This window comes from Sylvia atricapilla, chromosome 3 (assembly GCF_009819655.1).
Source record: "Sylvia atricapilla isolate bSylAtr1 chromosome 3, bSylAtr1.pri, whole genome shotgun sequence".
Taxonomy (NCBI): domain Eukaryota; kingdom Metazoa; phylum Chordata; class Aves; order Passeriformes; family Sylviidae; genus Sylvia; species Sylvia atricapilla.
Genome location: NC_089142.1, coordinates 34,179,143 through 34,194,407, shown reverse-complemented (window position 1 = coordinate 34,194,407; position 15,265 = coordinate 34,179,143). Strand labels below are relative to the sequence as shown.

The window sequence follows — 15,265 nt, the reverse complement described above, 5'->3', positions numbered from 1 at the left end:
AGATATACATCCTTGCTATAAACCTTTTCCCCTTCCTCCTTATTTCTTTCTTTGCCCTTCATGGATACAGGAGGTTCAGATATACATGTGAGTACTTAAGCTTGAGTACTGCTGCTGGTGGTTGTCTCCTGAACCCCTGAAGTCTTACAAGCCTTGATTTTTCTCCTTCCAGAGGCTGATGAGAGAGTCACTGAGATAGAGAACCTTGGATGTGGACATGGTTTCCTCTTCTAAGCCAGCCTCCTTCTATGTGCTGTTAGGCCAATACTTTTGTGTCACACCTGCAGTAAGGCCAACAGGAGGAAACAAGCTATTCTTCTAAATGAGCTGGAGTTTTTAAAAATGGAAGTTTTTACTACTACAACAAAAGATGGCTAGGTCTTAGGAAGCTGGAGAAAGGTCCCTGCAATGAATACTGGCAACCTTTAGTGAAGCTGGATCTCATTAATACATGGAACAGGAGACACATACTTGTTTAGTACACTCTCTTTTCTAGAGAGGTTTATATAAGCAATTATATGCATTTCAGATATTCTGTCTGAAGAAAAACTATGTCAGTGCAATCTAGTTTGTATTAAGAGAGAAAATTTGTCTCTGTTGACTGTGAATAGAGGCTGAGACAGCTCTTGAAGTATTTTGAATGTGCTGTCTGTCTTTTCAAGCACTGCTTGAAAATTCGGTCAAAAGCCAATGCAAAAAGCTGATTTGATACAAGATGGTGCTGTGCTGTTTATTCTGTTATGTGGTTTTTCAGTACTGCAACTGAAGAAGGGTATTGATGTATATGTAACTTCACTAGAACAACATTGCAGAGAGGCCTTGGGGGGTTAGAGATTATGAGCAGAGGACAGATGGTTGAGAATGGAGTTGATAAACCAATAGATACTAAATAATGAAAGAATACTGAATGATGTGCAGTAACAGAAATCACTGCTACAATTACAAAACTTCACAACATTACAAATGGAGAGACAAATTCAGAATTATATGTATTTGCAATGAGTTCAATTTTTTGAAAACTCAGAGGGCTTTTCATGTACAACTGAGAGTCTGAAAGGATATTTATGCCTAAGGAGCAGTAAGAAAAAAAACCTACCCAAATATTTGACCAAAAGGACTGTGAGAAAGGAAGATAATGAGGTGGCTGAAGAACAACTTGGTTTTGCCAAAAGCAAACCAGAGCATATATTGAAACATGTGAAACACAACTCTAGAAGAATTGCAAGCTCTTAACTGGGAGGGTTGATAATAACTATACTTTTCACCTCTATGATGTATATAAAGCAGTGACTAAATCAAAACTGATTAGGCAGAGGTTAATATTTACCGTTGTGGTCTCTTGCCCTTATGCTACTTTTAGATTGTCATACTGTTGTTGTTCTTTAAAAATTTAGTTGTAATACAAGTTATAGAATAAAAATATCCACGTTGTTTATAATAGTTTGGATGCTAGGTGATGGAAATCTGTCCCATCCAGGTGTGCATAAAATATGCCTCTCTTGAAAGGAAAGGAGTGTGTAAGCCAAGCTGGACCTAGAGCCCTCTCTGCTGGATAGCTAGGAAACAACACTTCAAACAGGAAAAAGAAAAGGATTTTTATGTAGAAAAGTAAATCTGAGGCTAGTGCAAGAAATCTAGACGTAAGCCATAAATCCTGCATGATTGAAATCTTCCCTGTTATAAGCAGATGGAATAGGATAGGATTTATTTCATAAAAATAGCCTTCTTTTATCAAATTTTCAGGTGACATTTTAACAATAATTCTTTTCTTCTGAGCAAATATGGGATCTGAGGGGGGAAGAAAAGAATTAATGTTTCATCTTAGAAATTTGAAAAGTTCATAATATCTGTGCTAAAGAGGAATATTCAAGTAAAGGATTTTCTAACCGTAGAAATCCTGGAGGGTGTAGGTGGGTGCTGGTTTTTTGTAGTAATGAACCAAAGAAATTAACACTCTAAAGCTGTAGTAATACATGGAAAATACACTATTTCAAGATGAAGTACTTTTTAAAAAGGGCATTTGGCAAGATGTAACACATGTGTTTGTTTTAAAATAAAATATATTTTCCAGTAAGAGGGGAAAGCCTATTATAGTAATTAAAGTCCTTTTTTTATTCCTAATGTAAAGCCAAACACAGACGTTCAGAATTTTTTTTTCATTCCATTTGACTAATGGAAACAGGGGAAAGGAGAATTGCAGAGAATTGCTGGATTGTCATTTTACTACCAGCATGAGAAGATCCATTAAAACTATGCAGCTCCCTGAAATCCAGTCACTTGGAACTCATTTGGAAGTGTGCATGAGCACACGTGGGTTCTTTAAGTCCGGGAAAGTCTAGTGGCGATAAGAGGGATCAACACTGAATGAACTCATGACAAGTGTTGACTCTTCCTTCTTCCATGGTTTTTCAAAATGGCATAGCAGCTACAGACATTCATGACATTTCTGGTCACAGAAAGTCCATTAGGGAAAAAAAAAATACAGCCTTTGTGTATGCAGTTGGAAACTCTGAAATCTTGCATGCATGGAGAACTACAGCAAAACAGTTACAGATCTTTATTAAACTTGGTTTCCCTTCAAATCCTGTCTAGAGAAGGAGAAGCACGTTTTGGAAATGTATGTTGTCTTGTAAAGTGTTCATTATAAGATATTTCTTTTTTTTTGAGTTATCATTTTGCTTAAGGTAACAACTTGATTAATGACATTATAGAGCAGATAGTGTGATGGAGCTGCTTTAGGACTTTTTCCCTACTTTTTTTGAAGTCGCAGTGACATAACCACTTCAAAATTTAGATTAAAAATGGTGTAAGAAATGTAGATTAGTAAGATACAGCAAGATTTTGTAAATATGCTTTTGTTCTGTAAGAATAAGCCCTATGAAGTGACTACTTCTGAGGAAAAAAAAAAGACAAAAACAGAAACAAAAAAGAAGAACCTGTCTAGGTAACCAAACTATCTGACATGAATTTATCACGCTGTATCACTTACCAAATGTTTTGTGAAAGGCGGTAAGGACGTTGTATAAAGGACTGAATTTGTTTTCTTGAAAAGATAATAGTGAAAATGTAGACTGAAGGAAGACTTTTTTTATTTATGCTCTTGTTTTCTCTGCTTTTTCCTGTCATTTGTTGACCTAGCTAATTCTAATGGTCACATGAACAAAGATATTTTAAAAGTCTGGTTGTAGAAGTGGTAGTGAAAGTACCTCAGTAGTATTTACTTTCCACAGGAGAATTAATGCAGAAATACTCAATTACTAATTTCTCCTCTTTAATGGATCTCAAGGTGTTTTCTCAAGTATTTTTTTGGGTTAGAAATGGTATTCTTATGTAGTTGTATCACAGATGTTGAATATTAGGGAGCTGTATAATAGCTTCTTTGTATGTGCATACACACACAGACATCTTCTCTATAGAGTAATACATGCTCCCTAACCTTTACTACATGAACTTTAGAATGTGTTTAAGCTACATGATAAGTATATTGCAAAGATACAGAGAGTTCTGGTGTTAACCTAAGAAAGATCAGCCAGTATTGTCTCTGGAGCAGAAGCAGTGCTGGCAGAATGGTGATCAAGGAGAGCTGCATGTCTGCGCCAGGGGCTATAGTGTGAAACAAATGCAAACATTTCCTAGCTCATATAGAGAAGAAACTCCTCTGACTCTTCTTATCCCCTAAAGCTGTCAAAGGTCTGATCCTGTCCATCAGTCTGGCTGTAGTTACCACAGCGGAGTAAAACTTCAGTGGCCAGAGTGCTCGATGCTGGTGTGCCAAACCCACAGTCACGTTTCTGCTGTAGAGGCATCATTTTCCTTACAGTACCTTGGGTAATTTCTGAAGATGTTTTAGACAGATAGACCTCATTAAAAGCAGAAAATGAGTGGAGCGAATATATGGCTTCATTCTTCTTCTGTTGTAGCTTAGAAGTTTTGCAGGTGATACTCTTGTGGTGTCAGGAGACCGTAACTTGTTCTGTGCTGGGATGGAGTTATTGCATCTGTATAGGCCTGTCTTCTTCTGGCTCAATGAACTTTTTCCCCCAAATAATGACGCAATTCTTAATTATTACAATTTAAATTATTTAAAATTAATAAATTTAAAATTAGTTTAATTTTAAGTAGATTTTATGATGCTGAGTACCTGGGCTAGGATTTGCTGCAGAAGTTTTCTTAAATTAATTATCTCTTCTGTACATCTATACATGGTTTTTATTTTTTGTTTTTTTTCAGGGTATGGCTTTTACCTTGGAGGAGAGGCAACAGTTGAATATTCATGGACTATTGCCACCTTGCTTTCTTGGTCAAGATGCTCAGGTTTATACAATTCTTAAGAATTTTGAAAGGCTGACATGTGACCTAGACAGGTAAAGTATGGCTATGAAAGTTTATCCTATTCACTGTACTTTTTTCTGTATGGTAGTACAGATGGAATTTTGGGGTGTTTTTTCAGGTTGTAGTTGTTGATTATTGAGAATCATTAAGTTAAATACATATTTTTGCTAGAATGCTTTCTTCAAAAGATCAGCTCCTGCTTTAAAATTGTAATCTTCCAGAGCTGTTCACATGAATTTTCTTTCATAATCAAATATTACAAAAGTCACCGGAAGCAAATCAACTCACGTGAAACTAAAAGTTAGTAGTGATTTTACCTGCATATAGATGCAGGTAAAGTTATATGCATATGTATTAAAACATAGTAGATTTGTAAAATGTTATGAAACTAATATGTAACATAGTATTGCTGTGCTTGGGTATTTTAAGGAAGAAATATGGGAAGGGCTTTAAATATTTATGAAACTAATTTTTTTTTCTAAGAAGATTGCATTTTATAGGCTGTAGAACAAAACACTGTTTCTTCATTTCTTTCTCCTGTGCCATGCTCTTCTCTGTCATGGGATGTCTTTCTATCAGTATGTAATATATGGTCTCTAGGTACTCATCTGTTGGTGACAATGCTTTTTTTATAATTTAAAGTTGCCACAACCTTTTTTTTTTTTTTTTTTTTTTTTTTTTTTTTTTTTTTTTTTTTATGGACCCACAATAGGATGAGGACAGCCTTCCTTGCAAGTGAAGAGCTTGCAGTTGTGGTGTCTTTTGTATGTTAGCTATTCTCCAGTGCTCTCAGGAAGACCACTGTCAATTATTACAGAGGAGTAGCTTCCCAGGATAGAATGTTTATGAGTTTGAGTTCCTGCATATAGGAAAGTGTAAAATTTCATGAAGGCCCCTGATTCAACCATTGATGTTACCACAGGAGAAAACTTTCTCTGTCCCTCTGTTCCCGTCTCTTCCTTAACTCTGCCTTGAGGTAGTCCCTTCATGATACATCTTGTTGTTTCACGTGTTTCAGGACATTTAAAGCAGTTCCAACTGCTTGTTTCAGCTTGAATTGCTGGAATTTCTCCTCACCTGTAACTTGAAAACCAGAAGAAAAAAGGCCTTTACCCCATTATGGTATGAGTTTTTTAACTAGGAAAAAATTTTGCTTCTATTTCAAATCATAGCAGAAAAATGCTCCTGGCTTCCCAAAACATCACAGATAGAACATCACAGGTCTAGTTATTCAACAGTCAAAAAGAGATTAGCAGTATTTCCAAATCTTAGTTTTTTATTTTTCAGCAGAAAATTATGGATATTCAAGTGGATTTTTGCTAAAATGAAAAGTTTCTTCAGGAAAGGAAGAAAGAATTAATTCTATCAGTTTTAAATGACTGAGTATTATAACTTGGAATGATGTGCCTTTTGAACTGCAATAAAACACTGAATGCTGAAGTTTTGATTGCAGTGGGAATAATGAAATAAAAATAACTATCTCCAAGTATTGTGGGAGTACTTTGCAGCTATCTTTATTATGTAAAAAAAAAAAAAAAAAGAGAAAGAGAAATGTCTGTCTTGGAGGTAGGGGGAAGGAAATATTTTTTTAAAGTACAACTAATCCTCGTATGATAGACACAAACAATACAAAAGTATAAAGAAATATAATACGGTTACAAAGAAATATAAACAAAAAGTTTTCCAGAGGCCATTTGCTTCAGAGAATATTTTTCCAAAACTGCCCCAGTTAACTTTAAGATATGTAAATGCTTAATTAAACAAAAACTTGGTGTCATTCTTTCCCACCTATGAGTCTTCTTTGGCGTTTTCTCTTTTCCAAATACATAGTTGAGGAAGGAAGAAATTTGTTTCCTGCTCCTGTGACCAGACATCTGTAAAACAGAAGCGCTAACATTAAGTTATTCTATCCATGTATCTTAAGCATTAGACTGTAGCTTGCCATTTTAAATTATAGAGCCAGTTTTTATTATAGTGCCTGCTTTAGTACAAAGCTTATATTGTACTGTGCAGCTTTACAGTACAAATTTATTCTTGTTAATTCGATTTTAGTGATGCAGTTCAAATGAGAAAACTAGCAACTCTTCTGTTCACAGAAATAGCTTGAAACTCTTACAAGTCAGGCTTTTTTTCTCACTGTTTTGTCCACTAGTAAAAATACTTCAAATAATGTTTTAGTAATTAACATAAGAAAAGTGAATAGCTGTGTTTATTTTTCAGTTTTATTCTGTGACATGTATCTGTGCTACTTTCTCAGCGGTAATTTTTGGTCCAGGTATTGGAATCATCTCCTTCTCCTCACAATGTGAATAAACATTTTGGCCCCGTTTGTAATGCTGGAGAAGCTGTGGTGGGGTCTCCATCCATGGGAGATATTCAAAACCTGACTGAGCATGGTCCTGGGCAAACTGCTCTAGCTGACTCTGCTTTGAGCAGGGCACATGAGGCAGCCTCCAGAGGTCTGTTCCTACCTGAGCTAGTGTGGGCTTTCATAGCACAAGTCCATAGTACTTAAGAAATAAGATTTTAGGGATAATCTTGGATCAATGCAAATTGTCTAAATGAAGTCAGGTTGTCCCTCAAGAATATTAAATTATATAAATCCACAAGTACCTCCCAAATGGATTTTTTTCTTTAAGAAATCATATTTATACTCTGTCTGAACACCTAGCAGATATAAATTGACTGCTCATGCTATGCTGTGTCATGATAAAAAAAAATAAATTTTCCATATGTATTATTGGGACTTTATATAGCTGTGATATTGCCTCTATTTTTTAGCAAAAAAACCCTGGGTTACATGCATAGGTCTTCATTTAAGACCACTGATGGAAAGACTTGATAACATTTACATGAAGAAGATGTTCTTTTTAAGACAATGTAAACATTGACATCTTGGGCTCCTTTGCAGATAAAATTCTTCTATGAATTGAGTGTGCAAAAATTTTCATGTGCAAAATGTGACCTGCAGGTGTGTTTATAAGTCAAATGTCAGACAATTTCATTGGAGTATGTCAATTAGGAGCCTGCTTGGAGAATATGTGCATTACATGTGGTGAGCTCAGTCCTTAAATATGTAAATGCTAGTCTCCCATAATTCTACTTGTATCAAAGAATTTTGAAGAAGAGTCAGTGTGACCCTGTCACATTTACTCCTGGGATCTTTTCACTGATGAAGAATGTCAGAAGCTTTGACTGTTTTAACTGGAACTTGAAATCTCAAGGGCTCCCTGTAAGGGCAGGTACTCAAGGACAATCTTGTATAAGAGTATGCAGTTTTTGTCTTCTACTGAGTGTAAATGTCCTAATTCCAAGAAAACCCCCATGTTTCTTGCAGTATGCATCTAGCATAATCTTTGCTCCCATAGAAACAGTGATTGAAAAGATTTGAAGGAAGGCTGTTGTTTTCTTTCTAGAGCTTGGCAGTAGGTGTCTACGTGTGTGTTTTACATCCAAATACAAAAGATTAAGTACAGGCATTTAAATATTGCAGAAGTGGAAGCTGTTAAAGACCTTAGAAAGGTATCATCTGATGAAACATATATGCTGTGTATGACAGCATCTTACATTAGCAGGATTGGCCTGGTTTTGCTTGGAAAGAGGGTGTGTGTAAATTCATAAAACTGAATTGATAGCTAGTACCATGGCATGACATGTTTTGGCACTGCTGGAATGCCTTTGTGAACTTGTAGCATGAAATTGTTGTAATCTGAAATACCAAGAGTTCATACACAAAATTAATGCGGAACAGCAGCAGATCAGTTGGCCTGGGATGCTTGGCAAAAGGGACACCAATAAGAGGAAAAGATTCTATTCCTCCAACTTAATTTGGAAAAGCTGTGATGGATTCTCCAAGTAATTTATTTTTTTTTTCCCTCCCCTCTGTGTTCTTAATTGTCTTTCTCCTTGCTCTGTATTGATACTGAAATTATTGCTCCTGGCACCATGACATCTTCTGCCTGAGCTTTTCTTTCTTTGAAGAGTCACATTGTAAAATGTAATACTGGATGTGTTAACATTAGGAGAGGGGCCATCAAATTGCTTTTCCAGAGAAGGCCATCTTATTTTGTTTTTTTCTTAAAGTTTGCTGTCCTTAATGAATTTTTATATAGACACTGATGGTGCAGAGTAAGTAATAGAGTTAAGTGTCTTACACGGGTTAAAAATAATAGCCTTTCTTCCCACCTTCTTTATTTACTCTCATATTTTTCAGGATAAGAGCAAAAGATAAATGGCATTTGTTCTGTTTTCACCTTTCTGTTTTGCCTTGTAAAGTGTATGCCAGTGAGAGTTGGGCCAATTATCCTGAGAAATCATCAGTAACTTTCTGGTAGTTATATCAGTTTTCTTTTGGGGTTTGGATGATATATGGTTATATCCTTTTGTTGCTACTGTATTTCATTCCCTTCATAACAGCAGACTAGTATGAAACAGGCAAGGGGGGAAGAGTGACACACTGAAACTTGAGTGCTTGGCAGTCTCCTCTGTCTGACTTGCCAGACCTTGATTTTTGTCCTCTGAAACTCTTCCCTGAAATCTTCATTCAGGACTCCTTGTCTAAGGACAAATAATATTTTTCTCCCTTTTTATAGCACAAATGATTATTTTCACTGTTTTATTGCTTGGTTTCATTATGTTTTCAATTAAAAGTGGGCTTCAGTAAAATATTCCTTTAAATACTGAATTTTAAATATTTTTTTTAAACACAATGCTGAAAAGCACTCCATGATTTTATGTGTAGATACTTAGATGTTACTAAAAGATGAATACTTGTTGTCTAATGCATTATAAACAACCCCACATTGAGTATGAAGTGTTTTTGGTTTTCCCTTTTGAAAGAAGTCTTGAGAAATTTGATACCTTTAACTAAGCAAATTTCAATGCTGAGAAAGAAGACATATACCTGCCATTGGAAAAGTAACCTTCTGATAAAAATTTCACTTCTCTAGAAATACTTTTTATTTTATAGTAGTATTTCTTTTACTGATGTGGATATGATCAATTATGTAATATTTGAAAATATAAGTAGTATGCAGTTACTCCTTTTGCAAGTTCTTTAGTATATCATGAATATAAAAATGGCATGATAAATACAAATAAGAAAATGAAACCCCAGTTTAATGCTATAAAAACAAAGTGGAGAGTTTTAACAAAAACGTTTTTCATTTGAAGCCCCTGAGGAAGCCTTTTGCTAAGCTTTTAGCTTCTTTTGTAAAAGATTTTATCTTGTTCAAAAGCTGGGCTTGATCTGAGTAATAAGAAAGGATCATGAAAAGGTATTTTATACTCTTAGATAGCCACACTTCATTTTAAAAGAAAGTGATAAAACAATAAAATACTGGCAACTGCTTTGGAATGGTGCTGTGGCTCACATGGTGCTTGCAGTGTCCAGTATGGAGTGGGTGCCAAAATATGCATGATATTCTCTAACATCACTTTAAATGTTTTCTGGAAACAAAAGGAATGTCTTCATGTGAATTCACTGCATGTGCAAGAACTTGTATTTCAAGATAAACGTTGGGATCATCATCTCAGGAGAAAGAAAGGTTTTAATAAAGAAAATTCTCTGAGAATTCAAGGACACTGAAATATATGCCATATCATAATGAAATACTGGAAAAATGAAAGGCTATAGGGAAATCTCATAATATGAAAGCAAATTAGAATGTATGTATATATATTTGTAGCTGAGAACTAGAAGAGCAGAATGTAATTTAACCTTGGAGAACATTCAAAACTAATGTGTATGATGGAAGGTGGTTCCTATTGCCTCATGGTGATGGTATTTGGAGAACAACTGCAACTTTTCTAGATCTTTATCTCTTTAGGGTCTAAAATACCCTTCATGACACAAGGGCAGGGATATTGTTTTGCCTCACATCTGTCACCTCATTACAGTCACCAACTGCCAAACTGGCTTTGCTTGCCTTGCTTATAGTGCTCATTAAAGGTTTATGTAACAGATCCCAAAAGAAGTGCTCCCCTGATACAGGGATAGGCAAGCTAAGGTTGAATGGAATGGATTCAGATTTACTAAGCTGTTCTTTGTCAGATGATTATCTGACTATATTTGTGTCTTCCTAAAGAATGAATTAGATTTTACTGGGGCATTTGATGCCTAACTATGCAGAAGGAAATAATATTTAAGTACACAATCTCTAGGCTTTTGGAATGAATGTGTTCTACATCTGTCCTGAACACTTGTGTAATAAAATGATGGGTATATTAAACTTTTTGAGTATAAGTAATAGTAGTCCATTACAAATTAAAAAAAAAACCTACATAAATTGTATATTTAAGTTAAAGATTTTGTGTAAGCCTGTTGGTATCGAAGACTACTTATTTTTTACAGCAATACTTACATTGCTAAAACTAGTGAATAGACAAGTAAGGTTTAAGATTACTAAATTCCTAAATTTTAAGTGCTCAGAAAGTGACAGTTATACTCTGTGAACTGGTATAACTTGAAGTCACTCATAGACTCATATCATTTGTCACACTGCCATTTGGCTTCGTGATTGGTATCTTGAAACAGTAATGTAATTATTCAATGTAAGTGTGATGGTGGTCAAAAGAAGCTAAGTTAAACATTTTTTTTCACATTCATTTATGATTCTTTTTTCTCATTGGTTTTCTTCTAAAATAAATATAGATCTTTCTCAAAATCGATTTTAGTTAGGAGATATAACATTGCAGATTTCATGTCAAACATAGACCTAAGGGATGAAAGGCCATACTTTGTTTTCAAAAGCTTTGTTTTTCAGTATTTATTTGAAGTATTAGTCTGGATTTAAGATAAATATCTATCAAGGTAGAGAGCATGCAAAGCTTAATGTTTTTAGTTCTGTTTTCTTAGGGCAAGTGAGTAAGCTTGTTTAAGTTATATTTAATGCTGTTCTCATTTCAAGTGGAACAACTGATATACACAGGTAAGGTTCTGACAGACCAAATCCTCAATTGCAGCACAGTGTTTTATACCTGAGAGAGATTATCTTCCTGAGTATGTAGAGTTTGACAACTTTGTGATGGCTTCAGGTTCTCTTCTCAACCAGTTTGTTATGCTTTGTGTCTGAGCCATTTGTACTGTTAAGACTAGGAGGAATTGAAATACTTTCAATAAGACTGAGGCTATTATAGAACAAATGTAATTTTAATTGTCCAAACACAAATATATTTCTAAATCTCCTTTATATGTTCTCTTGATGTCTGTCTAATTTTATGTAATTCTCCACAGATACATGCTGCTAATGAGTCTTCAGGATCGAAATGAAAAACTTTTCTATAAAGTGCTGGCTTCTGACATTGAAAAATTCATGCCTATTGTTTATACTCCCACTGTGGGACTGGCTTGCCAACAATATGGTTTAGCATTCCGGAGGCCAAGGTATGTCAGTTTATACTTCAAATAAAAGTAATTGTACCTTATTTTCCTCTTGGCAGATTTCTGCATCAGTTTTCTAACAGCTGCATGTAAGTCAAAACTGCAATAATTGAGATAATTCAAGCTACACTTTTGGTCCACATTAAACAATAATTTGTGCGTTTCTTATCTGCATTAATAAGGCAGACGGTTGGTTGAATTACATTAAAACATGAATATATTTTTAAATCGTATTAGCTGTTTTAACTATTGAACTGTACAGGATATGTACTGTATTATACTGTATAGTATAACTATTATAATGTTATAGAATCCTAGCTGCATATTAAAAGACTGGAGAAGAATGGTACCTTTTGTATTACATTTGTCTTAGAAACTTGAAAAGCATAGACTTTTGCCTATAAAAATATTTATTTTATTGGTATTTTATACATACAGACACACAAAACCACACACAGATATACATATGTAAAAACAATATGTATGCAAACTAAAATGCATTACATATGTACCTACTGATAACTTAAAAACTATCAAAAATCATCCAAGTGTCTGTTTCGCTGCTTAATAATCTCTTTACTTCATAGGTTGGTTACTGGAGTGCTTTTATTCTGTATACAATATCTGGATTTATAGAATGATGAGGAAATGGTATGAAAGGATAGACACTTCTGTTTCACTCTGCCTCTTTTAACATTTACTCACAGATTTTGAGATTTATGGTAGTTGCTGTTTGAGAACATTGTGTATGTCACTGCCTTCACGTGCAAACTGGAACAACGCTTTGGAGCCTTCTAGAGAATTTTTTGGCAAAGAAAGAGATAAATGAGCTACATGTGCATAGCTCTGTTAACAGAAATGGGGTTTTTACAGTGAAGGCATTGATCAAAAGTAAGAAGTTTGCAAGACGTAAGGGAACAAATGACTGCTCACAAATTCTTCAGCAGGAGATATTTGAAAGAGACTTATGGCTTCAAAGTTTTATTCTTAATGTGAAAATCATTTTGGCCTTGTGACTGACAGAATGAGTCAGGACCATCTGGTCAGCTGCAGAAAACAAGAATTCCCACTTCTGTGCATATTAAAAAGTTCAAAAATGCCTCAAGAAACATTTTTTAAACCTGTTTAATGATCTGTGGCTTTTAGGTACCTCCCTCAGTAAGAGAAGTCATCTCCTTTTTCTGCCTTAGTATTTACCACCATGGTGATTATATTGTCTTCTAGAAAGTGCTAAATGTGTCTGGAAATAAGGTCTTTGTTTACACTGGTCTCATAACCCCTTGTTTTGGTATTCATTGCCATACAAAATATTTCACAAGGAGCACCTCTGCCCATGCATGTACTTTTCCCATTCTCCCTAGATGAGTGAAGCATCTGTGGAGAAAAACACCCAATTTAATTAGAGTAATAGAATCGTTAAGTTTTCAAAAGACCTCCAAGGTCATTGAGTCCAACTTTTGGCTGAACACCACCATGTCAGCTAAAGGGATACATCAAATAATTTCTCAAACTCTTCCAGGGATGCAGCTCCACACACTCCCCAGGCAGTCTGTTCTGATGCTTTTCAGTGAACAAGTTCTTCCTGATGTCCAACCTGAAGCTCCCTGCCACAGCTTGAGACTATTTCCTCTTATCCTGTCATTAGTTGCTTGTGAGAAGAGGCCCGCCCCTGCTTGGCTACAACCTCCTTTCAGGCAGTTGTAGAGGGTGATAAGGTCACCCTGAGCCTCCTCAGGGCTAAACAACCCCAGTTCCCTCAGCCACTCCTCCCACAACTTGTGCTCCGGACCCTTCAGCTCTTTTGCCCTTCTCTGGACATGCTCCAGCACCTCAATGTCTCTTTTGCAGCAGGGTTGGAACTAGATGGTCTTTAAGGTCTGTTGCAATCCAAACCATTCTGTGCTTCTATGATCTTTGACAGACTTCCTGTTTAAGAAAAATACCTACAATGCAATCTTCCACTGTGCTGTTACAGAAATATGTCTTTTTCCTAAGGAAAACTTTTTCTAAATTATTCCAAAACCAACTATGCAAAGCAAGCAATATAATTTAGCTTGAAATTGCTTTCTAGACCATGACTCATTTAGCATTAAGCCTTATATGCCAGCATACCTCATAAACAGCATCCTCCATGAGACGGATGTAAAAGAAAATATAAACATTAAATTTAATATTCAGAAGGCAAAAAGGAATAAAATATATAACATTTAGTCCAGATGTAATGATGTATATCATCTTACAATTTTGGTTGATTTTTTTTCCAAGAAGTTGCCATCAAGGAAAAACATAATATCCGATCATACCTTAAAAAAAAAAAAAGTGTTCTCATCTGTAAGAACTGTCTGTATCTGCTTTATGCTGACTCATATGTAAGTGCTGTCTTTACAGATAAGTGACTGTTTTTCTTTGACAACATTTTTTTTATTTCAGAATATTTTTAATATTGCCTCTTCCCACAGCTCAGAAAATGTTTGCTATTTCATAGTTTAGTACAGATCCCATTAGAAACAGACTTGAAGGTAATTAAGTTAAAAATTGTGCAGTTGCTGCAGATTATATTTATCTCACTTCAGTTCGCAAAGCAGTGTCATATTTAGTTTATGTCTGTAAGGATTTTTTCCAATCTTCAATATTGAGTTATACTTCTTTACGTTGTGAAATGAGTTTGAAGCACCTGGCTCACAAGTTCTCTCTTGGGGCAAGGAACAACAAAATTAATTTAGAGTTCAAATAGTAGGTGTCTCTTGGAATCATTAAATGAGATCATCTTCTGTGACTCCCTTATGTGTTTTTTAGAAGACTTTATGGGCTCACATGATGTGCTCACAGTCACAGAAGGACTCTGTGGTTCAGGAGAAGATTTTCATCCTGAAGCAATAGTTTGCAGTTTTAGAATAAACATTCAAGGCTGACCAGCTAACCATCTGATTAAGCATCATTTCTCAAGAGAACCAGCTGCAAAGTAACTTGACTCACTGGTTTGAAGCTCATCTGTGCAATTGACATTTACTTGTAATATTCAGACTCAACTCAGGATTGCATTTCTCACTCTGAATAGTCCACTTTAAATGCAGCAGTTTAATGAATAAGAGTATTATTGTAGAAGTAAACAGATCTGATCGCAGATCTGTAACATGCACCTACCTACACCACATTGTTACATAAACATAATTTAGAAGACCAGTGTGTCCAGTCTCTCTCCTAACTGTTGAGGAGGATGAGGGAATAAAGGATCCTTCAGGGAGTTGGTCAGAAAAGGAATTTGGACCTGTACAGATAGAAGCTTTACTTATGCTGGAAATATAAAGGGGTTCTGCTTCTATTGTAATGCTCACGCTATCTTTAAAAGCATTATCTCAGAATTTCTACTAGGTCACTTCTTGGTTCAGAGTTTCTATCCATCATTTAAATTCCTGAAGTAAAAAATTCTTCAGTTGCACAAGGCATGTGCATACATATAACAGCTTTTGATTACGTACCAAGAAAGAATCTATTTCTGTAAATACAACAGTTCTTTCATCCAACAAGAAAAAATATGGGAAAGCTCAATGG

The 15,265-nt window shown here is 35.3% G+C and overlaps 1 protein-coding gene across 1 annotated transcript in view; it reads left to right on the top strand.

Annotated features, from left to right (window-relative positions):
• Positions 1-15,265, top strand: part of ME1 (malic enzyme 1) — a 154,894-nt gene that overhangs the window by 34,088 nt on the left and 105,541 nt on the right. Inside the window, exons 2-3 of the mRNA XM_066315082.1 lie at positions 4,231-4,364; positions 11,567-11,716. Of these exons, the coding sequence (XP_066171179.1) occupies positions 4,231-4,364; positions 11,567-11,716 (284 nt within the window). The remainder of the gene's footprint in view (positions 1-4,230; positions 4,365-11,566; positions 11,717-15,265) is intronic.